This window comes from Saccostrea cucullata, unplaced genomic scaffold (genome assembly GCF_032062105.1).
Source record: "Saccostrea cucullata isolate Sc308-1 unplaced genomic scaffold, CSIRO_AGI_Scuc_v1 ctg313, whole genome shotgun sequence".
NCBI lineage: Eukaryota > Metazoa > Mollusca > Bivalvia > Ostreida > Ostreidae > Saccostrea > Saccostrea cuccullata.
In genome coordinates this window covers 113,581-139,947 of record NW_026928297.1, presented here as the reverse complement: position 1 = coordinate 139,947, position 26,367 = coordinate 113,581, and the positions used below count along the sequence as shown (strand labels likewise).

Sequence of the window (26,367 nt, the reverse complement as noted above, 5' to 3'; positions counted from 1 at the left end):
TTCAAGGCAGCATGTCAGATTGGCAGGCATGTACTCAAGTCGTTACTTAATAATCTGTAAAAAAAAAAAATACAAATCATTCTTAATTTTGAGTGTGTCACCTTGTTTAATAGAATGTAGTAAAGTTTGTTATGTTGATCACCATATTACTCATCCATTTGATGCTTAATATGAATATTACTTTGCCTGTGAACAGAGGAGCAAGCAGAAGGTTTTTACGAACCATATGTTGTTGCTCATTACTAATGCCGTACTTGTAAACATTCAATCAATTCCATTGATCAGTATTCTCAATATATTGCTTGCTTCTCTGTTTCAAATGCAAAGTAAAATTCATTTTTGAAATCAATCATTCAATCCATGAGAAACAAGAGGCCCAAGGGCCACATCGCTCACCTGAGCACATCTACTAGGAAAAATCACATATCAGATCAAAACTGAAAGTTTACTGTGGGGGGGGGGGGGGGGCTTGAATTTTAACCCTCCTGGGTGTCATGATTTGAACAATGTACAATATACACCACCTGAGGATGATTCCATATAAATAGAAAAATATCACTAATCATGGCTTTGAAGTACTTGAAAAGAAGATTTTAAAAGGTTTCCTTATATATCCTTATGTACAACTTTGGTCAGCTATTTTGTGCCCAAAACTAGCCCCAGAGGTCATGATTTGAACAAACTTGAATCTTCACTAACTGAAGATGATTCCACATAAGTTTTGTCTTTCTTGGCCCAAAGGTTCTTGAGAAGAAGATTTTTAAAGATTTTTCTATATATTCCTATGTAAAACTTTGGTCAGCCATTTTGGCCCCACCCTAGCCCCGGGGGTCATGATTTGAACAAACTTGAATCTACACTACCTGAGGAGAGAGAAGAGAGAGAGAGAGAGATGAGAGAGAGGAGAAGTTTCATATTTCCTTTCTCAATGATTCTTAAAAAGAAGATTTTTAAAAGATTTTCCTATATATTCCTATGTTAAACTTTTGATGGCCATTTAGGCCCCACCCTAGCCCCGGGGGTCATGATTTGAACAAACTTGAATCTACACTACCTGAGGATGATTCCACATGAGTTTCATCTTTCCTGGCCCAATAGAAGAAGATTTTTAAAGATTTTTCCTATATATTGCTATGTAAAACTTTGGTCGGCCATTTTGGCCCCACCCTAGCCCCGGGGGTCATGATTTGAACAAACTTGAATCTACACTACCTGAGGATGATTCCACATGAGTTTCATCTTTCCTGGCCCAGTGGTTCTTAAGAAGAAGATTTCTAAAGATTTTTCCTATATATTCCTATGTAAAACTTTGGTTGGCCATTTTGGCCCCACCCTAGCCCAGGGGGTCATGATTTGAACAAACTTGAATCTACACTACCTGAGGATGATTTCACATGAGTTTCATCTTTCCTGGCCCAGTGGTTCTGAAGAAGAAGATTTTTAAAGATTTTTCCTATATATTCCTATGTAAAACTTTGGTCAGCCATTTTGGCCCCACCCTAGCCCCGGGGGTCATGATTTGAACAAATTTGAATCTACACTACCTGAGGATAATTCCACATGAGTTTGATCTTTCCTGGCCCAGTGGTTCTTGAGAAGAAGATTTTTTAAAAATGCTATTAATTTTTCACTAATTCATAATTATCTCCCCTTGGAAGAGGGCGTGGCCCTTCATTTGAACAATCTTGAATCCCCTTCACCCAGGGATACTTTGTGCCAAGTTTGGTTGAAATTGGCCCAGTGGTTCTTGAGAAGAAGATGAAAATGTGAAAAGTTTACGACAACGACGACAACAACGACAACGATAACGACAACGACAGACGACGGACAAATTTTGATCAGAAAAGCTCACTTGAGCCTTCGGCTCAGGTGAGCTAAAAACATCTAAAACTTTACCATGCTGTTACCGGAATAAAAGTACATATATTCGACAAATAATAATATAAACAATAATTACATGTAATAACTTTATAAAATTTTGTACAGACTGGTGTCTTTGTTACAATAACAGAGAGAGAGAGAGAGAGAGAGAGAGAGAGAGAGAGAGAGAGAGAGGCTGCTCCATATCATAGTACTTAGAACATGCTTCAAACAGACCTGAATTTAACAACCATGAAAAGGTTTCAAAATTATTTTGCAGTGTTCCAAAGAAACTTGTAAAACATCTTGTATATTCATATATAAAAAGTTTTATCAGTCTATTATCATGTAGGTCCATTGTTACCCCTAATAAAATATATTTCCTCAATATTTTCCTAATTTTTATTAAAATAAGAAATATTCTTGTCAAGAAAATAAAGTTCATAGGCAAGTTCATCTTCGCTAGTCAAGGGTTTCCGATTCGAAATCTACTCTTCGGATCGCAAACCCTTAGCTAGCGAAGATGAGGCAAGTTTAACAAATTGAGAATAGTGATGATCAATTTTGATCTAATCATTAACTTTTTCTCAGGTTAAGTACCAAGATGCATGTAAGAATACAAAAGATATTATTATTTAGTGCGATATTTATAAGGATAATTATATATATTAAGAAACTTACTACTTCTGCGGAAGTAATTCGAGGAAGATCTGACTGCCTTGACACTTGCGTCGCTGTCATTGCTCCAGGAATCATTTCCAAAACTGAAAGGTCCGCGCTTCCCTGTCGTGTCCAAGCGTTTTGGCATTCCTTTTATTGATGAATGTATCAAAGAATCATCGGTACCACCGCTGTAATAAAAAAAAAAACATCAAATATATGAGGGGAAAATAATTTCTTTGATAAATCAATATTTCAACTGAAAAAAGACTGGAATTTCTATATTCCATTTAAATTTTTTATACTAGTGTATCTTTCAATCAACTTGTTGATAATAACCTTTTTGTCAATCTTTGTTTCCTGTAAGTTGTAAGGCAACTTATAAAAGGAGGTTGGCTATGAATTATTTAAAAACTCTTATAAGTAACCGTTTTCCCGGAAATATGCTCTTACCTTTTCACGGATCTATTATCATAGTCTGGAATAGGCTCCCTATCACTTGTATCACGTCTTCTCTTCAGGTAAACCAAGACGATGACAAGAGTCAAAAGAACGATAACTCCAAACGAAATACCTATTCCAAGTCCCATTATCAACTTGTATGTTTCTAAAATTGGTCAAATGATAAGAAAAAATATTTTGATGTGGGTAAAAAAAACTTTTGCGATCCCTTTCTTGTAAAAAAAAAAAATTAAAATTAAAAATAAAACTTAAAATCCTGTTTAGTTTTAAAAATTGTTTAATTTCCTTTCGTTTTTAGAAAATATGCAAAAATTGCATTTAAATTTCCAACCAACATAGTCAGGCTTTAAAAATGTTTATTAAAAAATAACAAAACAATTATTTTATAAGCAGTCATGATTATTTTTCTTACCAGATATGGGCAATGGGCTGTAATGCAAAGAGTGAATTTTATTTCAGGGTAATTCATTGATACGTTATCAAATAAGATACAAAAACAGATTGCTTTTCGTTGTTGTTTTAAAATAAATAAAACCATATACCTGCAGGCGATATTTCCGTTTGTTTCCAAGCATGCATGGTTCTTGGGACATGGGTGTACCGCTTGATAGATATCGCACAAATCCAGGGAGCTGACATTAACTGTCGCGAAAAATTAAATCTTAAGAACCAATTTTACGAAAAAATTGTACATTACAAGGAAATCTTCATCATTATAATCTGATGTATGCATAATTTAGGTATATTTGATTAATTTTACGACCTCAAAGATTTTGAAACTGTACATACGAAATTTGTTTGTTACGGCATTTTTAAATTCAAGTGACAGTATTGTTTGTTCTCGGCCCCCATAAACAATCTTGACGTCTCCATTGGATAGACGTTGTAAGGCTTTTGTAATGTCCGTCTCTGGTACATTGGAGATTGCCTTTTCTGTTATTAATTCGTGATCAACTATAAGACTTCCAATTCTACAGAACAAACAGATTATCGATTTCGTTATTTGGTCTTTCTAGAAGTAAACCTTAAGTACAGGTAAATAAACTTTTTAATTGGTTTTGAATATATTATGGCAACGGAAAACTCATTTTACGTTATGTGCAGAATAACCACTCTCTCAAATCCAGTGATGGTTGCTTGATAGAACGAGGTAAGCTGAAAAAAATATTTAGAGACTGATTCAAAACGATAATATAATATTTAAGTGCCAGAAACTCCGCTTTTTCGAAGTAAATGTATTTAATAAATCCTTGTTGAGACTTACCGCAGTGGTCATTTGTTGGTATACCTGGACGTACTGACTCTCCAGGGTAATCAGGTCTGTCTGTATATCAAACCTTACTTTTATCCTGTATTTCTCTTCCTGAGCATCTAGTTATCAGAAAATTATTGGATTAATTATTGTCCTGGAATTATTTTAGAGTTTGCAAAAAAATGGTCTGGAATTATTTCAGTTTGGGAAAAAAGCTTTCTGTTTAATCATATATTACTTATTTACAGTGTCGGTTTAAAATACAATGTATTGTTCTACGAGTTTTAATATATACCTGTGATGCTAGGTTCCTTAGGTATTGCTGAAAAGGAATAAAGAAACTTTAAAATTTATTATGATCACAGAAAGTCAACTCAATTCTTTTTGCCGATATACTATTATACATAATATATACTATGATTTTTAATTTTTTAAGTACGAGGGCCGTTCAAAAATTACGCGGACTTCTTGCACAGAAAAATTATTTGACGACATAATCGGGCAAAATGTCACACATAATATAAAAGAATCTTTACTTATATGGTTTTCAAAATTTCCTATCAAAATGTTGTAAATTAATATCAATTTTGGTTGATTTATCAGGACATATTAAGTCACGGAGCAGCAAAACCTTAGACGTCACGGACATTCTAAAAATAATGTGAGCTTTCATTTTCTCAAAATTTCCCAAAGAGTTCCTATACAGTTTAAGTTACCTTATCTACTCAACATCCATACATTTCCTGTCAAGCTTAAACTCTATAAAACAAGTAAAGCATATCCTTTTTTGTTTTGAAACTAAAAACTTCAGGTATTTATGAGATATTGTGTGACATTGGTCACTCTCAATCACGTTCTTTACAGTCCGGATGAAGTTTTCGTCAATAATCTTCCTCCCGCTCTCCTGTATAGCATTTTAACAGAGGTCTAACGATCTAAAATTCTAATTTGCTATTTGTAGACAAATGTCTCAAATACCCTAGTTTACCATGTTTTATTATGCACATTTTGGATCTATGCTGGCGATATCTCGAGCATTACACATAATTTAACAAAAGTGTGGTGCTCCGTCAATTCAGGAGACATCATTTTCACAGTCGTTTTCAAAGGAATCGCACCAGAGAAAAATCACTATATATGTATTTCTGTTAGTACTTCAAATATCACGTCAGAAATCTAAATACATAATGATAGAACAATATAAAGATACGTTTGAAAAAATTGTCGAAAAATATCGCGAATGATAGAAAATTTGGATTCCGCATGCCTTTGTTTCATATTTTTTGTCGTGTTCCGTACCTCTCCATCAGGGATATCAACACAGCGATAATTTTTTAAAACACAGAAATTTTGCCCAAAATTTATTGGAATCTTTAAGATACATATTTCTGTGAAATTTCATAACTATAAGACGTAAAAGTAAACAAATATCAGAGTCCGCTTAATTTTTGAATGGCCCTCGTAACTTAAAGCAGATTAAAAACAAACATACATCTGCAAAACGTTCCATTTCCGACAAAGCCTGGCTTACAAGTGCAAATAAAATGCCCATCAGTATCGTTGCACTGAGCATTGGCGTGGCAGTTATGTTGCTGGGTACTACATTCATTTATATCTAAAAGTTAAAAAAAAGAACATGGGTTCCATTGTAAATGTTTTGGTTTCTACAATTACTAAAATGGTGTTGATGTATCAAGGAATTTAAGATACGAAAACTTCAGTCTTTACTTTCACAGAGACTATTCGGCATCATTTGATATCCCTCCAGGCATGAGCAGTTGAAGTGTCCGGGTAATTCTGTACATACGGCGTTTGGTCCACACCTTTCTGGTCTCTCTGTGCATTCAAAGATGTCTTCATCACAAGTCTCTCCTTGCCAACCATCTTTACATAAACACGTTCCTGTCACTTTATTGCATGTCCTAGTGTTGCTGATGTTACACAGGCACTGGTTTTTGCAGCTAACACCAAACGTCATATCAAGGCATTCTGATATAAAACAACACTTTCAATTATTTTAAGGACAGCATTGATAAACTACAATTAAAACAACCTGGTAATAGACCCTTTTCCTATTTTGTATTTTGCAAGATTTTTCCTAGGAGTTATTCCCCTTAGCCGCCATCTTGTAGGGTGAATTTATCTCTGAGCAACCAATTTTAAACATGCAGTCAAGAAAGATATGGGGGAAAATATTTACAATCTTAAATTATGAACTAGTGCTAATTGTAACGGGGACCGTTACAGATGTTCCCCAAACGCTCCCCAACTCCCTTTTGGTGCCATATTCCCTGTAATCTCTATTAAAGAAGAAATACTTTATGGAATTTAGACTTAATCAAGGTCTTCCCGGAAAAAAACAAAATATATTTTAAAATAGGCATTTCACGCGTGTACATGTGCGTAACGACCATATTATCTTGTCTACACTATCTAAAATTTTAATATACTTAATATCAAAGCATTTAATCCAAATGCATTAAAAATGCACTCATTCGAGTGTATTTTTAATTTTACTTATTTCACATGCACGGACTTGCACGCACGTGCAAGCACGTGCATAATGATTCACCTTCTTGTAAATATTTATCTATGTTCTAAATCCCATCCTGTTTGGTTGAAAAACAAGGGAGTTATAGCCATTTGAAGTTCCAGCCAATCAGATAGCAGCACACATGCATGCGCGTGATTTCATAATTTTTTTATCTTTATCGTATTGAAGGATATCAAAATGAATGACTATATTTTAAAATTCCAAATATTTCGTCAAAAAACAAAGGAGATATAGCCATTTAAAGTTTCAGCCAATCAGATTGCAGCACACGTGAATGCGCGTGATTTCATGATTTTTTTTCTATATCATATTTTAGTATATCCTAATGCATGACTATGTTTTAAATTTCAAAGCATTTCGTCAAAAAATAAAGGAGATATAGCCATTTAAAGTTTCAGCCAATCAGATTACAGCACACGCGCATGCGCATGCTTTCATGAAAATTTTTATATATCATGCTGTAGATCTTCATAATATAGGACTATGTTCAAAATTTCAAAAGATTATGATAAGAAACAAGAAAGATATTGAGACTTTAGTTTCAGCCAATCAGAGGGAAGCGCACGTGCATGCGCGTGAGATCTTGCCATATTGACCACGTCATCTTATTTATACTACTAATATATCCTCATATTATGAGTTTCAAAACATTTCATCAAAAAATAGAAAAGTTACAAGGTCATTTCACGTGTTGCAGAAGCACGTGCGCGCAAAATGACCTTCGTTCGGCAACTCTACATAACATGCCTACTAACCCTAAAAACATTTTATTTACAAGATCACTCGTGGAAAAATTTTCCCAGGAAGAAGAAAAATAATAATAATAATAAGAAACAGAGTTTCGTTTGGGGAACATAATTAATAGAGACTTTAACAAACGTACGAGGGCTGTTCAATAAATAATGTCCTCGGTGCTCAGAAAGAAGCAAAAGACGCTTTTCAATGATTTAGTTAATCTCTTTTAATTAAATCACATGTCCGTAACAGTTTTTATCCAATTTCTGATTGTTTTTAGAACTCATTTTTGGGTATGACCCCTAGTATACTGGAAAATTGCAGATCCAATGATTTCCTGGACTTGTTTTTTCCTTCTGAAAGGTGTTTTTTCAAGTTTGGAAATAGAAACAAGTCAAAAGGTCAAAGATCTGGCGAATATTGTTAATGTGAAAAAATATTTACTATCTGTTTATCCCGAATACCCCTTTACTCTTCAGGGCGTGCGGGATTGGACGCTGTCATGAAGAAATTTAATGTGGCAGATTCCTGATTCTGGGTCCCTCCTCTAATAAACCTTTCGATTTTTTTGCAAACAATTTGCTTTTTACACTTCTCTAGAAATTAAGCTGTCTCCCCGAATACGAATTTTAACAACAATACCACTAATATTTAAGAAAATTGCATATAAATCTGTCTTTGTGCTCTTGCAATTCTTTGCTCTCACCAGACCTTCACTTTTTTTGTCAAGTACATCTTATGGTAAATTTTGTTTTGAGGATTTTAAGCAATAGATTCAAGTTCCATTATCTATTTGAATATCAAACAAACATGGATAACTACAGTTACTGATATTTTAAAATAATTGTTAAAACATTCGTACACGCTGTCATTTTCTCTCATTTTTCAAAATATAGGGTGACCTTTGAGTACTAAGCTTTTTTACCGTCAAACGTTTCCTTAAAACAGTGTAAACTACCCCCAAAATGATGTCTATCAAATTTGCCATGTGTCCCGAAGTCAATCATACATCATCAAATATTATTTGTTGAAATTTGACAAACAGTACATAAATTGTTATAATTTTTTGTTGGCAAGGACGGTACCCATTTTTGATGCCCATTATAAAAAAATTTATCATCGAAATCCACCTGCTCATTTGTCTATAAAACAGGCATTGGTTACTGTAAATGTCACATATTTCAGTGAATATTTCTTTGGGATTTTTAAGAAGTTTTAGAGCAGCTTTGATGAAGCTTTTATTTTCACTCTAGTTTACCGATTCTTTACCATTCATTTATAATGCAGTGTCTCGAATAGCCCTTGTTTCCCAGCTTCTCACAATGAAACTATGTGATGAAAAGTGGTCACATAAACTGTTATAAATTCATTAAAGATTCAATTATGAGAGAAAGTCAAGTTTAATATTATATGATATCTGTATTGTATGTCATACAGTTCAGGACATTATTTATTGAACAGCCCTCGTATATTCATAAGAAAAATAGTGTTATCTTTACCTCAGTAAGCAGTATAACAAATTGAACTTGGTTGAATAATGAAGGGATCTGCGAATGTTGAACTACAATATGGTGGCCATGGAGAATAACTCTTGCTTAAATCACCTCAATGGAAAATACTCTGTATGCTTATCTCAGATTTTTAATGTACCGTTTGGCAGTAAAATAAAGAAGCTCTAATCTTGAAAGCTGTAGGAGTTATCCTATAGTTGTTTAAAGACGTGGTATTTTCATACAAATTATTGAAATTTAAAAACACTAAAATCCAGAAATATACATATCTCTTATACAGGTATATGTTTAATAACTTTGTCAAAGAAAAATATTATCTTGAAAACTGTAGACATTTTCCAGACAAATAGGGAACCCCATATGCAGTTTTTTTTTTTTTGCAAAAAGGTTGGTATAAAAAAATAATAAAAATTTAAAATCGAAACAATAAGCACATCTCTGATACAGTGTATTTGTACAAATGTAATGCAACAACATATCATATGTTAATCATATGTTAAATAAATGATGTACATATTCGACAGCCACCAATCCGACATTTTTATCGTTTCCTGACGTATCCTGATTTTTAAAACACAAATCCGTTTAAAATGAATACTGACCCGTACAGTTGAATCCATCACCAAAGAAACCACTGTCACAAGTACAGGAGAAGTTCCCGACAGTGTTCTGACAAGAAGCGTTTAGATGACAACCACTGGTTCCATCACTGCATTCATTGACATCTATGTTAAAAATTTATTTTGCCAAAATAAAAATTAAGACAACAAAAACAGCACTCTTTCTACATTAAATAGGAAAAAGTCTTAAAAATAATTTTACCGCTACAGGTTCTGCCGCTACCAAAGAAACCAGGTTTACATTCGCAGTAGTAGTTCCCAAATGTGTTTATACAAGAGGCATTAGGATGACAGCTGTGAGTCTTCTCCTCACACTCATCATTTTCTGTGTTAAAATTTAAACCAAAGGAAGTATGAAGGAGGTAAAATCAATAGTCAAAAATAAAATAAAATGGTTAGGTTAATACCTGTTCATGTATTACATGTAGAGACATTATATGATACCTAAGCAGGTAATTCCATTGCCATAAAAACCTGGTCGACAGGTACATGTGTGACCCCCAATTGTGTTGTTACAGAACGCATGCGTATCACATAAAGGCGTGTTCCTTGAACATTCGTCGATATCTAGTAAGCAACAAAAATTCGACAAAAGAATAATCAAGATGAATTGATTTAAGGTAAAACGTAATTTAAGCTAGTGGTTTACCTTTGCATGTTTGTCCATCGCCTTCGAAACCGTCATTGCATTGACAGAGAAAACTTCCCATTGTGTTCTTACAAACTGCATTTGAGTGACAATTCGATATACCATCCAGACACTCGTCTATGTCTGCGTGAAATTAAAACAAATTTGAAGAATATCAATGCTACATGTATAAAATTGTTAAAAATGGCAAATACACCATGTACATTGAAATTGTGTTTCAACGTAAAAAAAAACAACCCTTATCATTTCCAGGGTCTATTACGGTCAACGTTATTGAATTTATATTTTGTTTCATTTCAATATGTTGTCAGTGATGAATTTTTTTTGTTTATACTTTTGGTATTTTTTCCTTAAAAAAATTGGTTAATATTTGAAAAATAGAATAATTCTGAGTATGTCTAAAAAAAGCAAATGATTAAATCGATTGTACATGTACTCGTATTAATAAAATGAAGAGGAAATACAAACCTGAGCAATTCTTTCCATTTGCAGTAAACCCGGGATCACATATACATTCGAAGCTGCCAATGGTATTGTTACATTTGGAATTTGGATCACAAACGCTCGGCGATGAACATTCATTCAAATCTAATAAAAAGTGAAAAGTTCACTTCAATAATTTTTAAACCTTACTATTTGTGCATATGAAAGAAAAATTCGGATTACTCAATTTGAAGCAAAAGAACACAATAAAGACATCTTACCCGAGCAAGCATGTCCATCTCCTGTAAATCCAGAATCACATGTACATAAATAACCACCTATGGTATCTGTACAGCGGGCGTTTGGGTCACATGTATGGGTACCTATTGCACACTCATCAATATCTGTTTTCAAAAAACAAATGAAAAAATATTTTCTTAAATTTCAAAATTAAGAAAAATCTACCACGTTATTCATCTTTAACTATTCAAAAATGCAAAAATCTCCATAGCATTTTTCCAGTGCTTATTTCACTGGTCAAATATTAATTAAAGATAGAGAATTTTTATTATAAACAAATGTTCATATTGTCATCAAGTTGCAAAAGAAACTAAACATTACATAATTATTCGCAATACATAAAATTAGTGTAGTAGTTATCATACTTGAACAACTTCTAGAGGAGGTTTTTTCGAAGCCTGGTTTACACTGACAGCTGAAAGAACCCGACTGTTCAATACAGATTGCATTCCCACCGCAGATATTCGGAGTCAGAGTACATTCCTGTACATCAGTAGAACAATTAAGTCCGGTCCAGCCTTCTCGACAATAGCAGGTACCGTTTCTTTTATCACATGATATTGTGTTTCTTTGATCACATTGGCACTGGAATCCACAATTCCGACCGTAACTGTTTCCAGAACATTCTAAAGACACATTAAATATAGCTTAAACATTCATTATGCTAAAAAAGCCAAATAAAATATTCCATCTTAATAATAGAACCAACTTTTAAAAAATCAGTTTTACTTTAAAAGGACAACCATTTTGTTATCAAGGCTTTCAATTTATATCATAAAATACATTCCACCTTTTGTGTATATACATGTATTAATATTGATAAACATACCAATACAGAGTCCACCCGCCATGGCTGTTCCTTCATCACATAAACAAGTATAAGAGCCCATGGAATTAACACAAGAGGAAGACCGAGGACAGGGATCAAACTGCCTACATTCGTCGATATCACTCTCACAGTTTGTTCCATTCCACCCCGGTCTGCATGTACAAGTACCAGTAACACGATCACAGGACACAGAATTCTGGATGTTGCAGGGACATTGATTTGCACAATTGGGACCAAAACTCCACTTTGTACAATCTAAATATGCAAAACAATTAAATGTTTAATTAAGATTTCACGAACGCATTCATTTAAATTCAAACTTTGAAAAACTATATTTCAAGTTCTATATCTAAAATAACTTAATTTCATTTTACCTGTGCAGGTGCGTTTGTCTTGATCTAACATTTTGCCCACTACACAGGTACATAAATAACCCTGACCAGGTGCATTCTGAACGCACGTTTGACTACAAGGATTAGGTGAACAGTCATCTTGATCTGGAAATAATTGCCATGAAATGCATTTAACATTAGAACATGCAAAACATGTGTCTTTATAGTAAGTACACTCAAAATAGAGAATCCGTAATGAAAGATCTTAGAAAATCACAAAGTCTATCTACCGATGCATGTTCGGTTGTCTGTTACGTCTAATATGTAGCCATTTTCACAAAAGCAGTACTCTGACCCATCAGCTTTAACTCCACACTTCTGAGAACATGATGCAGACGCATTTGAACACTCGGTCTTTGCTGCAAAATGTTAAAGAGTTTTTGAAAAACAAAGTTATATTTCCAAGGTATTAATAAGAGTTTTCAAAGGTTTTTGAAATTTACCATAACAATCTCTTCTGTTTGTTGTGTTCAACAGATACCCGTCATGACAGCTACATTTGAAGCTACCCAGTGTATTTGTACAGACTTGATCACATGGCTTGACTGGTGAGCTGCATTCATCAATATCAATACACTGGCTTTCACCAACGAGTTGAAATCCATTGAAGCAACCACAGGAGTAACCTCCAATAGTGTTGTTGCACAGCTGAGAACAAGGGCGGCTCACGCATTCATCAATATCTGCATGATATATCAATATAGGATATACTGTATGTAAAAGCAATGAAGAATGAATGAATGAATGAAAGGATAGCAGTGAAAACAAATTTGATCAGAAAATTGAAATATAACCCATTGTAAAATCAAAGCTGCTAAATGAATTAGAATTTTACCTTCACAATTCCCTGATCTATCTTCGAATCCTTTCTGACAGACGCATTGATAGGAACCAGGAGTGTTGATACATTCCTGGTTAGCCAGGGTACAGGGATTTTCCATGAAACACTCATCTACATCAGCATTGCATTTGGCACCAATCCAACCATTCTTGCACCGACAACCAATCACAGGGTCACAATGAGAAGCACCTGCTCTGCACTCACAAGGAGTCTTGCAGTTCCAACCATATGAAAAGCCATCACACACTGAAAGAAATACATAATGACCGAAAAATATTTTATGTACGCTTGCAAATGGAATTTATAATGAATAATTGAAAAAAAATCTGTTTGCCACTAACAAGGAACATAAAGGAGAAGTTATCTCTAGAGAATGAGAAAAAGTTATCTTAAACTAAATGTTTACCACTACAAGTCCTTCCATCGTTTTCTAAGTATCTGCCTTCAGGACAAGAACAGTTGAAAGAGCCTGGCGTATTTACACACGTTTCTCTCATGGAGCATTTATTTAAAGTGATATTTGCACATTCGTTTACATCTAGAATAAAACAAATTTAAAAGAACAGTCAAAACAAATTACAGAGACTCTGCAAAAAATGAAGAAATTTAAATCATATCTTTGAAGAGTTTCAAACCTATGCATGATGATTTGTCAGACTTGTTGAGTATGTATCCCTCTGGACAAAAACATTTCCCCTGTGTTTGATTATTTGAGTCTTGTTTGCACCCATAGCTGCAGTTTAAGCCAGGAAAGAGAAGACAGATATCTTGAACTGTAAATTGCAGAATAAAAGAAAATTACAACAATAGGCTCTTTGATAAGTCGCTCATCTGCGCACTTCGGCTAGAGATAAAAGTTAAAGTTCAAAAATAAAAAAAAATATAAAAATACATAATATAGTAAGTAGCACCATATAAACCTTAATTGACAATCAGGTTTCTATGTTAATGGGGCTAATTAAGTAAATGAGGGCTCATACGGAGGAGATTCAAACTGCCTACTCTGCAAATCTAGGGTACATACTCTAACCATTGGTCATGATTTTAACATAATAGTTCTTGACTCTGTATACCATCCTTAATGATTTCTCTGTAAATATATTACTTTCTAGTATTATGTTTTTACTTTTCTTAAGAACAGTTTTAAGGATATTTGCTGTACGTTCCTGTTCTCTGTTTTGGTCCTTCCCTATTCCCGGGGGTTATTATTATTTGAACAGACTTGAATCGGCATTTTTGCATGTAATAAAACCTTCTAAGATGTGTAATTGACTACTTCCATTGAAAAGGGTATGTCCGTTCATGTGTTAAAACTTTAATCTTCATCAACAAAAGCTTTGTGGCAAGTTTGGTTAAAATCAGTGTTGTGGATCTTAAGAAGATGAGCACATGCAGAGTTTTCGAAAATGACAACAGAAAAGGGACATTTTGATCAGAAAAGCTTTTAAAGCCTTCAGCTCAAGTTAGCTTAAGCACGAGCAAATAAGGAACATTAAATATCAAATATTTAATCAGTATATTGATTCAGTAAATCACCTTTTGAGCATGTTTGTCTGTCATCGTTCAGGGAGAATCCAAAATGACAATCACAATCATAACTTCCATTTACGTTGTTACAGATCTGAGTACAACCATCAATATTGGCTTCGCATTCATCAAAGTCTACAATAGAACCATTACTTCAATTTACAGTAAAACTCGGTTGTAGCGAAGTCCTAGGGACCTGTGACTTTAATTCGCTATATCCTTAATTCGTTATATCCGTATAACGAATTCGTATAACCATTATAGCGAATTCGCAATATGGATGTTTTCCTTCAAGTATTACTACAAAATATATTAGGGAAATTATATTACAAAAATATCTTCGATAACTAAGGTTTTATTATGAGTTGGAATTTATATAAAAATTCTTGAAGGAAATAAAGTCAGTTCTATTTATTAATTTTTTATAATCTTTGAAAGTTTGTTATAAAAGATGTAAATTTCATTATATTTAACCTCTACGGCACTCAAAATCAGTTCGCTATATCAGTAAATTCGTTATATATCAGAGTTCGTTATAACCGTAAAATTTTACAAAGATTTTCTAAGAATTTTGCCGGGGACCCACAAAAACCTCGCTATATCCGTGAATTCGCTATATCTGTGTTCGTACTAAACGAGTTTGTATGTACAATGCATTGAAGCAAGCATTATCCGAGTTATTAGAAAATAAAAACATCTTTCTGTTACTCAAATTTTGCAGATAAGGTAAATAAAATATAATAGCTGACCTTCACACTCGAATGTATTTTTCTGGATGTATCCAGCCTTGCATCGACAGCTAAATCCACCATCTTTATTTTCGCAGACAGATGTAAGAGACGAGCAGTTGTTAGATCCAGCATTTGCACATTCATCCACATCTAAAATTATTACAAAAAGTTGTTATCTTGCAAAACAAAAAACAAAAAACATGTATTGACAACAATAACAAGAGGCCCATGGGCCACATCGCTCACCTGAGCACTAAGGGTAGGAAAAAGTAGAAAATGGCTTTTTATTGTAAAGTTTAAATCCAAAAGTAGTCCCATGACCAATCATGGATTTGCTATTTTTTAGAAAATGATTTTTAAAGAATTTTCCTATACATATCTTTAAAAACTTTGGACGGCCATTTTGTTCCCGCCCTACCCCGGGGGTCATGATTTGAACAAACTTGAATCTACACTACCTGAGCATGCTTCCATATAAATATGATAAATTATGGCTTTGTCATTCTTGAGAAGAAGATTTTTAAAGAATTTTCCTATATATTTCTATGTAAAAGTTTGGTCGGCCATTTTGGCCCCGCCCTACCCCCGGGGGTCATGATTTGAACAAACTTGAATCTACACTACCTGAGCATGCTTCCCCATAAGTTTCATCTTTCCTGGCACAGTGGTTCTTGAGAAGAAGATTTTTAAAATATGCCACCAAATTTTCATTAATTCCCAATTATCTCCCCTTGAATGAGGGCGTGGCCCTTCATTTGAACAAACTTGAATCCCCTTTACCCAAGGATACTTTGTGGCATGTTTGGTTGAAATTGGCCCAGCGGTTCTTGAGAAGAAGTCGAAAATGTGAAAAGTTTACAGACAGACAGACGGACAGACAACAAGACAGACGCCGGACAAAATGTGATCAGAAAAGCTCACTTGAGCCTTAGGCTCAGGTGAGCTAAAAACATTTAATTGTTTCCTATTGATGTTCTTATAATGTATAACCAAACCTCTTTCCAAATAACATGAAATTGCTTTGGATCACATTAGATTGAAGGACACATAGAAAATCATTACAAACCGACACATCTGTCTGCATCTTTTCTGTATCCCTGGCGACAGTCACATCTATAACCTCCTTGTAAATTGTGACATATTTTATCTGTACCACAGATAGTTTGGTTAACGATGCACTCGTTGACATCATGGCTGCAGTCTGACCCCGTCCATCCAGTTAAACACACACATCCTTGTACTGGATCACATCGGTCCATTCCAGCACCACATTGACACATCTGACTGCAACCCTCTCCGTAGTATGGAGCATCACATTCTGAAAATATTATATAATTCTCATTTTCTTTCTGTATTTTGATTCAATTTATTTCTGTGTTCTCATTGTGTATACTCTCGTTTGTAAGCTAAAAACCAGTCTGGTACTGTGCAATCCAACTGCAATATTGTAATCGGGGTTCTTACAGAATACTTCTGAACACGATTACTCATATAAAATACTTCAACATAATTTGAGCACCTTTGGATTTCCTAACAGCGTGATATTTTTTTTCGCACAAAACTGTATTACATTTATTCGCCGCTTTATTCATATTAGTTAACCAAACAAAAAGCTGTGTTAAAATAAAAAAAATACATAAACATTGATGGTTTTAAACAGTGAGAACACATATAAGAGAAGGTTAAACATAATTACCAGAACAGGTTGTCTGATCCTCGTTCAGCCGGTATCCAACATAACATGAACATCGATAGGATCCCTCAGTATCCAAACAGTGTTGTGAACAAATGCCGCGTTCACACTCATTGATATCTGATAATAAAAAGATATTAAAATAGAATGCCATGCTTCTATTTATAACTGGATGATTCAAAATAATTAAATTATTCTCAGACAATACATACTGGTGCAATTTCTGTTATTGTTTGTAAGCTCATAACCAGCAGGACAAATACATCTATAGACACCAGTAGCATTATCACAGGCATATTGACAGGAAAGCCCAGCAAGCTTACAAATGTCCGTTTCTGAAATCAAAATAAAGGGAATGTAATTGAATGATATTTGATTCACTGCTACCGAACATGATAAAAAAAGATCTTGAAAAAAGTCTTTAAAATGATATGCAAGTAAGAAACCTGTTTGCAGACATGATCTGTTATCTCCTTTCAGTTCAAAACCTGTGACGCAGGAACATACAAACAAACCAGCAGTGTTGTCACACTTCTGCTCACATCCTGAAGTTCCCTCAGTACACTCATCAATATCTGAAATAAATATACTGAGAACTCTGTCTACCTATATTGACAAATATCTGTTGTCCGGGTGACGAAGTTGTTACATCATCTGCTGTAGGGTAGGGAGTTTGGAGTTAATCGTTAAGACGAGGGTTCGAATCCAAATTCATGTGGAATACTGGCAAGTGGTGGCGACTCCACATGAGAGAAACAATCTCGACAGGAAAGTTAAATTTGAAGAAACAAAACAAATATCGATTTATTTTAGGTACCGGTAAGATGGAAGATGTTATATAGTATTCAGTTTATTGAAGAAAAAAGTCTCATACCTTGACAGGATCCATCACTCATTCGGTAGCCATTAAAACAATGACATTCGAAACTTCCTTCTGTGTTTTCGCACACTTGTCCACATTGGTTGGATGAAGTGGAGTTGCACTCATTGATATCTGAAAAGAAAGTGCCATTAAATTAGATACTCAATGCTTAAATGGAATAAAATTTAGATAATGCTAAAACAAACCATACCTTGACACTTATTGTCAACATCTGCATATCCTCTAGGACAATCTGAGCAGTTGTATCCTCTGCCAATCCTCAATTCCTCCTCAGCTGGAAGGTCCGTACAGTTACGTCCAAGAGGACAAGGATTATCTGTACAGGCGTCAGAGTCAAGTTCACAATCGTCACCTGCAAAATCGATATATTAGAGGACAAGAATAGAACTAAATTTATTCAGATTTTTTTTATATCGTTGCATACATTCAATATGTACATCAATTTTTTTTGATACAAATGATAATAAAATTTTATCCGTTCTTGCATACCTGTGTATCCTTTGTTACATACACAGCTTGCAAGCCTGAATGTACTATTTGAAATGTCACGTGTTCTGTTGTAATCACACTTGCCATGATGACTACATGCACTACACAGTATCAGGATGATATCCATTGCCGGGGCGGATACTCCATCACTGTCAATGACGGTTATACTGAAAGGAAAAGTACCCGTGTACGTTAGAAAATAAAAATTTTCAATATGATCATTTATACACTCGTTTATGTAAAAAATACTTTGAATTTGCAAGAAAATGCATATGATTTACTTTTCATTGCAAATGATATAAAGTGATATTTAGAAGGAAGCATTCACAAAATCATTAACTTTGAAAAACAATTTCCTGAAACATTTTTTTTTAAATTAACAATTAATTTATAATGTCCAACTGAATTGTTTTGAACATCTCATTTTACTTAAAATCGTGCATGAAAATTTCTGTTGTTATTTCAGTCATAAACAGGAATCATACCTTATGCTTGTGAAGTCAGTATTTGATGGTGTCCAAGAAGCTATACCTGTCACATTGTCAAAAGAGAAGCCAGTGGAAGGTTGTTTTAGCACCTGATAGGTATAGCTCTTATCGTCAGAGGCATTAAAACTAATCCTTACACTTTTGTTTACTTCTGCATGAATAACTTCGTCACCATCAATAAAAGGAGGTTGATTTTCTATCATCAAAAGGAAAATGTTATAATCATTAGACTGTGGATGTGCAACAAAAATTCTCTCGAAACAATTAATCACATACTGTGGTTTCATTAATAATCGTTGAAGATCGATTTTCGAGGATTTCGTTGTTGGGCAGATCCACGAATTAAAATGTTCACTGAATTAAGAAATATGCTATCAATTTGTACAGCCAATTTTTTTGTCTATGAAATTACGAATCCTCGAAAACGTCTGGTTTTACATAATCCACAAAAATTGATGCCAACGAAAATTAATGAAACCACAGTAGTTACAGAAAAATGTCAAGAAGGTGAAAACAAAATTCATATACCAATATTGACAAGGTCCTTTTTGTTGGAGCTATCTGTGTTTCCTGATGAGAGAGCAAGAGCTTTATCTCCTGTTGCCAAATAGTCAAAAATACACGCCTGTGAAGCCAATTCCCCGCCGCAGGCCTCTCGAGCTGCGCTTCTCTGATCCTCTGGATACTCATCAACAAAGAAGGGCACGAAGTCAGGATGAGAATAGTCAGTATGCGATAGTCCTGAACCGTAATGGAAGATAGACGTAGACTCGTTTACAGCCCCTGGAAATAAATTTAATCATTGGTGGTATGCAATGGTATATCAATAACTATTATCTTGACAAAATGATATAGAATACTATGATACATGCACAGTAAATAATCATAGTTTCATAGTTATTTTTCATTAAAAAGTAAACGTGTAAATATGTCGTTATATTAATTCAAAGTTTCAAATGTCATTTTAGCTACTATGTTGTTATAATAATTCAAAATGTCAGATATTTTGCCATAAAAAAAATAAATTTTCAGTTTTTCTACATTCAAATTTTCTTATGAATTTAACGTTCAAAGAAAAGTATTAAACTATCATATGTTTATGAAAAAACCATATAAATGCAAATATAAAGAAGGACATCATAAAATCGTACACAACTGTCCAAATCTGTGGTAAATTTTTCTTTCCGTGTTGACTTCCTCTTGTTGTAAGATAGTTCCGTTAGGGAGAATGAAGTCATTGGATCTATCTCCATCAAAGTTGCCCATCAGTCCAGTAACACTGCCATTGTATTTGGAATCCACTACTGCCTCAATTGTCAGAAACCGTACTCCTAATGTTCCCTTTATTGTTATGGCTAAAAGACGAAAAATATTTACTTTTCATGGATGTTAAACAACTCGAAGAAACAACACTCATTATGAGCTTTATAAGATCAACTGCAAATATAATCAGCTACTTACAGGAATTAAGGAAGGTGGCCATGTATGTTTGGTTTTCTTTTGTAATGGCCAAATATCTTGTGAAATATCTGTATGAACTATCATCTTCAAAATTGTTAGTAATATCCTGATCATTTCCTCGAATGTACATTTCTAAATGAAAACAACAAATATATATATTAAAAAGGTTGCACAAATATATATTTGAAACCGCTCACTTGCACAATATACTTAAGAAATTAGATCTGCATTTTCAAATTTATATTCCCTGTGAATTTATTTAATAAAAAACGTCTTAGTTGACTTTCTTAATAGAATATTACTCACTGTCTTTATGTCTGGAGAGTTCCACTTGAACAAAGGCGCCCGTGTCATCCCTGGCAGCAAATGCACTAAATATGGTAGCATTGATTGTTGTACCATTGGCGCCCTCTGCCAAGTCTGTTCTGGCTTGAAGCTCAAATTGTTTCTCGTTCGTGTTTATCCTCATCAGAACGTATTCGTCATATCCATTGAAAGTATATTGGTGTCCATCAAGAGTATTAATATGAGGGTCTCCAAATAACCAAGCTTTGGAGTAAAGCATCACAATTAGTTATGACTGAGGTCTACAGGTTTGCAAACTGTGGTAAACATTGTTTCAATTCGTGGAGATAAAAAATGCAAGATTAAGACGAAAAGGATTAACATACAATCAATTTATGTCAACCGTATTTTGTAACTATAGTGTGGTTCTCGATTTAATTATTTGGTGTAAATCATCTTGTTTATTATTAAGTTTTATGCAGTGAAAATATCATGCACAACCGTATCTTGTAACTATGGTGTGGATCTCGAATTAATTATTTAGTGTAAATCATCTTGTTTATTATTAAGTTTTATGCAGTGAAATATCATGCACAACCGTATCTTGTAACTATAGTGTGGTTCTCGAATTAATTATTTAGTGTAAATCATCTTGTTTATTATTAAGTTTTATGCAGTGAAAATATCATGCGCAATTCACTTACAGATCCAAAAGCTGGATACCCTATAACACCATGTTCTTGGTCGAACTTCGTAGTACCAGTCACAATGCCCAGAACTACAACAATGATCTTTAGGTAGAAGATCCTCGTTATAATGTTGCGACGGATCAAAAAACGGGCTGTACTCCAGGAGGGTTCCAGCTGCTGGTCTTGTCCAAGTACGAGTGGTGGATCCAAACCATCCAATGGACCACCAAGACCATCCGAACCAACCGAACCAAGAGTTACGGATTGGGTAACAACATTCCTAGAAAAATACACATGATTCTTTGACAGACGAAGACAAAAATTGTTCAGAAAAGCTTACTTCAGCTTTAAGCTCATGAGAGCTAAAAACACATCGTTCTTACCGCACTTCCTATGAAAGACATCATAGAGGCATAACATATTACACCATTTGTTATATCGGTTCTTGAATATTGGAATCCACCATCAAAAACAAGCCAATCGATTTGACAGGGACAAATGTTAGACCACCACTGTCTTCGATTGCGAAGAATTGTGTTCATTTGCTGGTTCCTATTTCTTATGTACCAATTAAAGCACGAAAGTTCATTGCCTGAATATTGTATGTCTGTTGTTAATTTGTATATCCAAAATCCAGGAGTTCCTTCAAAAAGAGTTGTATACATATATGTAGAAAATCAGCATAAAGATTCCTCTGGGCAAAAAGGAAAATCCCAATTACATGATACTCAGTAAATGATTAACGTTCACATTACGGCTTCGAAAATAATTTCGAATTCAAGTTAACTTCAACTTACAATACTCAAAAAAAGATAAGTCAACCAACCTAGGCGCAGCATTTGGCACTGTAAAATCACATTTTTCTTGGGGTTAGATTCTCTTGGATTGAAAAAAAAAATCATACATGGAAGGGGGTTGGATTTCATGGATGAGCTATTGTTGATTAGTTATGTATAAGGAATTTTATATTTCGTGTTGGAAATTAATTTGCCGGTCTCTTCAAACCTCAAAAAACAGCAAAAACTAACCCCATAAGAAAAAAGTGAATTAACAGTAATTGTCTTTCACGAAAAAGATAATGAAATTTACCTCTGTTGCCGGGTATTTGACTGAGACGGAAGGCTCCTCTCTGACAAGAGTATGGATTGCTAGTGAAGAAACTCCTATATCTATATCCCACGGATATATCAAGTCCATTGACGAACAATAGGTTTACATCAATGTAATAAAACATTGTAAATGTGTTCATTCCATCCGTTACTAAAATAGCTTGTACCGTTACATTCTGAAAAAAGTTATTGCAGGGTTCCTAACCAACATCAATAAATGTAATTATAAGCCTTTTGTAAAATCATATTTTCGTTTAAAATATATATCAAATCAAATTATAATTATGCTTTTCTTATTAACTACCTGCGTCCTGTTTGAAAACAAGGCCATGTCTTTCCACGTTACTTTCAGCATCCATATCGCTTCGAAACTCGGGTAATCATCACTGTAATGCGTTCTGATTACACGGTTTGCTTTATCCAGTGTTAACTGATCGCTCCAATGTCCTCTGTGGATAGAAAGGAAGGTGAAATGAAAGTTTGCTATTAATCTTGCCTCTTTTTAAGTATTTTTTTTTTTTGAATAGATATCATTAGACTATGCATGATTGATTTATAGTATCATAAAACAAGTCTGTGTCCGATAGGTAGCTGTCAAAACTGATTTTCTTGTTGTTTAATAACTTGATTGTAAATATAATATAATTAGATTTTTAAATGATAAAATAATTATCTTTCCCTACATTTACATATTGGTAAAAAAAAAATAAACGATTGAAAAAATAATGAGCAAGAAAGGGGAAAAATAAAAGCAATATATCAAATTTTGGCAGTCTGAATATTCGATAAAATAAACATAATTACAAATTGATAATGGAGTTAATGATTTATATACTCTACAATTCTGAAAAAAAAACTGAAAGAGCACCTTGTATATGTATTATAGTAGACTTTACTTCCAGATATAAGGTCCGTCCAAAACGGACAGATAAATCTCCTCTGGCTCACGAATGAGGAAGTGATTTCATATATAGAGAAACTATTGTATCTCTCATTCAGACTTATGATTCCATTACTTCCAACCTGAAAATTGTGAAAAGTATATTTATTTATTGAAGGATAACATTTTTATTCCTTATATAACTAATACTTGTAGGCTGTTAGCGATATAAAATTTTCTCATACATAAACGGTGTCAAAAGTTCCTTCTGTTCTATCCCCAATGTAAATATGTGTTGGAACATTCAAAGCTGGACTTGTTACATCATCTCCTCTCAAACTTGAATCTGATACTTCCTCGCCAAACGTAAAACTCTCTGTAAAAAAGGATGGATTATGTAAATTTAAATACAATTTCCTTCATGTTTAAAAGTATCTGAAGAGACTGTGTAAACTACCTAGTGATTGGTATGAAGAAATCGTTGTTGTAGCTTGAGTGGTGGTTGTTGTAGTCGGAGCCGGTGAGGTGGTTGTGGTTGTTGGAGCTTGTGTGGGGGTTGTCGTTGTAGGAGCTTGTGTCGTTGTAGTCGGAGCTTGTGTGGTGGTTGTCATTGTTGAAGCCTGTGTGGTGGTTGTCGTTGTATGAGCTTGTGTCGTTGTAGTCGGAGCCTGTGTGGTGGTTGTCGTTGTAGGAGCTTGTGTGGTAATTGTTGAAGTCGGAGCTTGTGTGATGGTTGTCGATGTAGGAGCTTGTGTCGTTGTAGTCGGAGCCTGTGTGGTGGTTGTCGTTGTAGGAGCTTGTGTGGTAGTTGTTGTAGTCGGAGCTTGTGTGGTGGTTGTCGTTGTAGGAGCCTGTGTGGTGGTTGTTGAAGTTGGAGCTTGTGTGGTGGTTGTCGTTGTAGGAGCTTGTGTCGTTGTAGTCGGAGCCTGTGTGGTGGTTGTCGTTGTAGGAGCTTGTGTGGTAGTTGTTGAAGTCGGAGCTTGTGTGGTGGTTGTCGTTGTAGGAGCTTGTGTCGTTGTAGTCGGAGCCTGTGTGGTGGTTGTCGTTGTAGGAGCTTGTGTGGTAGTTGTTGAAGTCGGAGCTTGTGTGGTGGTTGTCGTTGTAGGAGCTTGTGTCGTTGTAGTCGGAGCCTGTGTGGTGGTTGTCGTTGTAGGAGCCTGTGTGGTGGTTGTCATTGTAGGAGCCTGTGTGGTGGTTGTTGTAGTCGGAGCGTGTGTGGTGGTTGTCGTTGTAGGAGCCTGTGTGGTGGTTGTTGTTGTCGGAGCGTGTGTGGTGGTTGTCGTTGTAGGAGCTTGCGTCGTTGTAGTCGGAGCCTGTGTGGTGGTTGTCGTTGTAGGAGCTTGTGTGGTGGTTGTTGTAGTCGGAGCCTGTGTGGTGGTTGTCGTTGTAGGAGCATGTGTGGTGGTTGTTGTAGTCGGAGCGTGTGTGGTGGTTGTCGTTGTAGGAGGCTGTGTGGTGGTTGTTGTAATCGGAGCTTGTGTTGTGGTTGTCGTTGTAGGAGGCTGTGTGGTGGTTGTTGTAATCGGAGCCTGTGTGGTGGTTGTCGTTGTTGGAGCTTGTGTTGTGGTTGTCGTTGTAGGAGACTGTGTGGTGGTTGTCGTTGTTGGAGCTTGTGTGGTGGTTGTCGTTGTTGGAGCTTGTGTGGATGTTGTTGTAGTTGGAGCTTGTTTGGTGGTTGTCGTTAATGGAGCTGGTGTCGTGGTTGTCGTTGTTGGAGCTTGTTTTGTTGTAGGGGATGGTGTCTTGGTTGGAGCTTGTGTGATGGTTGTCATTGTTGGAACTTGTGTCGTTGTTGGAGCTTGTGTGGTGATTGTCGTTTTTGGAGCTTGAATGATAGTTGTTGTTATTGGAGCTTGTGTCGATGTAGGAAGTGCTGTCGTGGTTGGAGCTTGTATCATGGTTGTCGTTGTTGGAGCTTGTCTCGTGGTTGGAGCCTGTGTAGTTGTTGTCGTTGATGGAGCTTGTGTCGTGATTGTTGTTGTTTGAGCTTGTGTTTTGGTTGTTGTTATTGGAGTTTGTGTCGTGGTTGTCGTTTTTGGAGCTTGTGTCGTGGTTTGAGCTTGTGTAGTTGTTGTCGTTGTTGCAGCTTGTGTGGTTGTTGTTGGTGTCGGAGCTTGTGTTTTGGTTGAAGTTTGTGTGGTGATTTTCGTTGAAAAAGCTTCTGTCGTTGTTGGTGCTTTTATCGTTGTTGGAGCTTGTGTGGTAGTTGTCATTGTTGGAACTTGAGTGGTGGTTGTTGTTGTAGGAGCTTGTGTCGTTGTCGGAGCTTGTGTCGTGGTCGTCGTTCTTTGAGCTTGTGTCGTTGTAGCAGCTGGTGTCGTTTTTGAAGTTTGTGTCGTTGTTGTCAATGTTGAAGCTTGTGTCCTGGTTGTCGGAGCTTGTTTCACAATTGTCGTTGTTGGAGCCTTTGTCGTGGTTGTCGTTGTTGGAGCTTGCGGTGTTGGGGTCAATGGTGCTTGTGTTGTTGTTGATGATGTAGTCGCAGCAGGCGTTGTTGTTGGAGCTTGTGTTCTGGTTGTTGTTGCTCTAGCGTCTGTTGTTGTTGTTTGTGCTGCAGCTTGTGTTGTAGTTGTCATTGATGGAGCTTTTGCTGTGATTTCGGGTGTTTGGGATTGTGTTGTGGTTGTTACTGATTGAGCTTGTGGTGTGTTTTTCGAAGTAGGACCTTGTGTTGTGGATGTTGATTCATGAGCATGCGTTGTAGGTGTTGTCGGAATTTGTGTTATGGTCGTTTTTTGGGATTGCAAGATATTGGTTACTGTCGGTCGATCATTGATTGATATTGTCGTTAGATTTTGTGGCGTCGCTGGTGTCGTTGTAGGAGCATGAGTCATGGGAATAGTTTGTGTTATGGCAGTCATTTTTTGGGTTGCCGTTGATGTTGAGGCTTGATTCGTTGTAGATGTTTGAGGAAGTGAAAACGGTGATGGTGTTGGAATATATGTTGTATGTGTGGCTGTCGTAACTTGTTTTGTAGAAAAAAAAATAAAATTAATGTCTTTTATATAGACTCATTGAATGAAAACTTCTGGAGAGGGACGTGA

General features: G+C 35.3%; 2 protein-coding genes across 2 annotated transcripts in view; both read right to left on the bottom strand.

Moving 5' to 3' along the window:
* Positions 1 to 23,823, bottom strand: LOC134277130 (fibrillin-1-like). Its single transcript, XM_062759416.1, has 46 exons — positions 23,781 to 23,823; positions 23,569 to 23,699; positions 23,312 to 23,466; positions 22,748 to 22,892; positions 22,424 to 22,619; positions 21,718 to 21,977; positions 21,350 to 21,614; positions 20,667 to 20,909; positions 20,361 to 20,492; positions 20,051 to 20,254; positions 19,428 to 19,682; positions 18,897 to 19,095; positions 18,412 to 18,578; positions 18,113 to 18,274; positions 17,914 to 18,033; positions 17,486 to 17,614; positions 17,252 to 17,374; positions 17,043 to 17,159; positions 16,413 to 16,664; positions 15,365 to 15,496; positions 14,625 to 14,750; positions 13,724 to 13,861; positions 13,495 to 13,626; positions 13,083 to 13,334; positions 12,691 to 12,930; positions 12,478 to 12,606; positions 12,230 to 12,352; positions 11,856 to 12,110; positions 11,392 to 11,652; positions 11,008 to 11,130; positions 10,772 to 10,891; positions 10,304 to 10,426; positions 10,099 to 10,221; positions 9,857 to 9,979; positions 9,637 to 9,759; positions 5,963 to 6,223; positions 5,727 to 5,849; positions 4,530 to 4,556; positions 4,247 to 4,353; positions 4,076 to 4,137; positions 3,772 to 3,953; positions 3,525 to 3,624; positions 3,395 to 3,411; positions 2,974 to 3,127; positions 2,542 to 2,711; positions 1 to 54 (listed from the first exon to the last, which is right to left on the bottom strand). The coding sequence occupies exons 4-46, from the start codon at positions 22,796 to 22,798 to the stop codon at positions 47 to 49; spliced, it is 6,609 nt and encodes a 2,202-aa protein (XP_062615400.1). The 5' UTR covers positions 22,799 to 22,892; positions 23,312 to 23,466; positions 23,569 to 23,699; positions 23,781 to 23,823; the 3' UTR covers positions 1 to 46.
* LOC134277124 (deleted in malignant brain tumors 1 protein-like) overlaps positions 23,563 to 26,367 on the bottom strand; it is a 51,912-nt gene continuing 49,107 nt past the window's right edge. The window contains exons 41-42 of the mRNA XM_062759410.1: positions 23,781 to 25,988; positions 23,563 to 23,699 (exon numbers count right to left, since the gene is read on the bottom strand). Coding sequence (XP_062615394.1) covers positions 23,563 to 23,699; positions 23,781 to 25,988 — 2,345 coding nt within the window. The remainder of the gene's footprint in view (positions 23,700 to 23,780; positions 25,989 to 26,367) is intronic.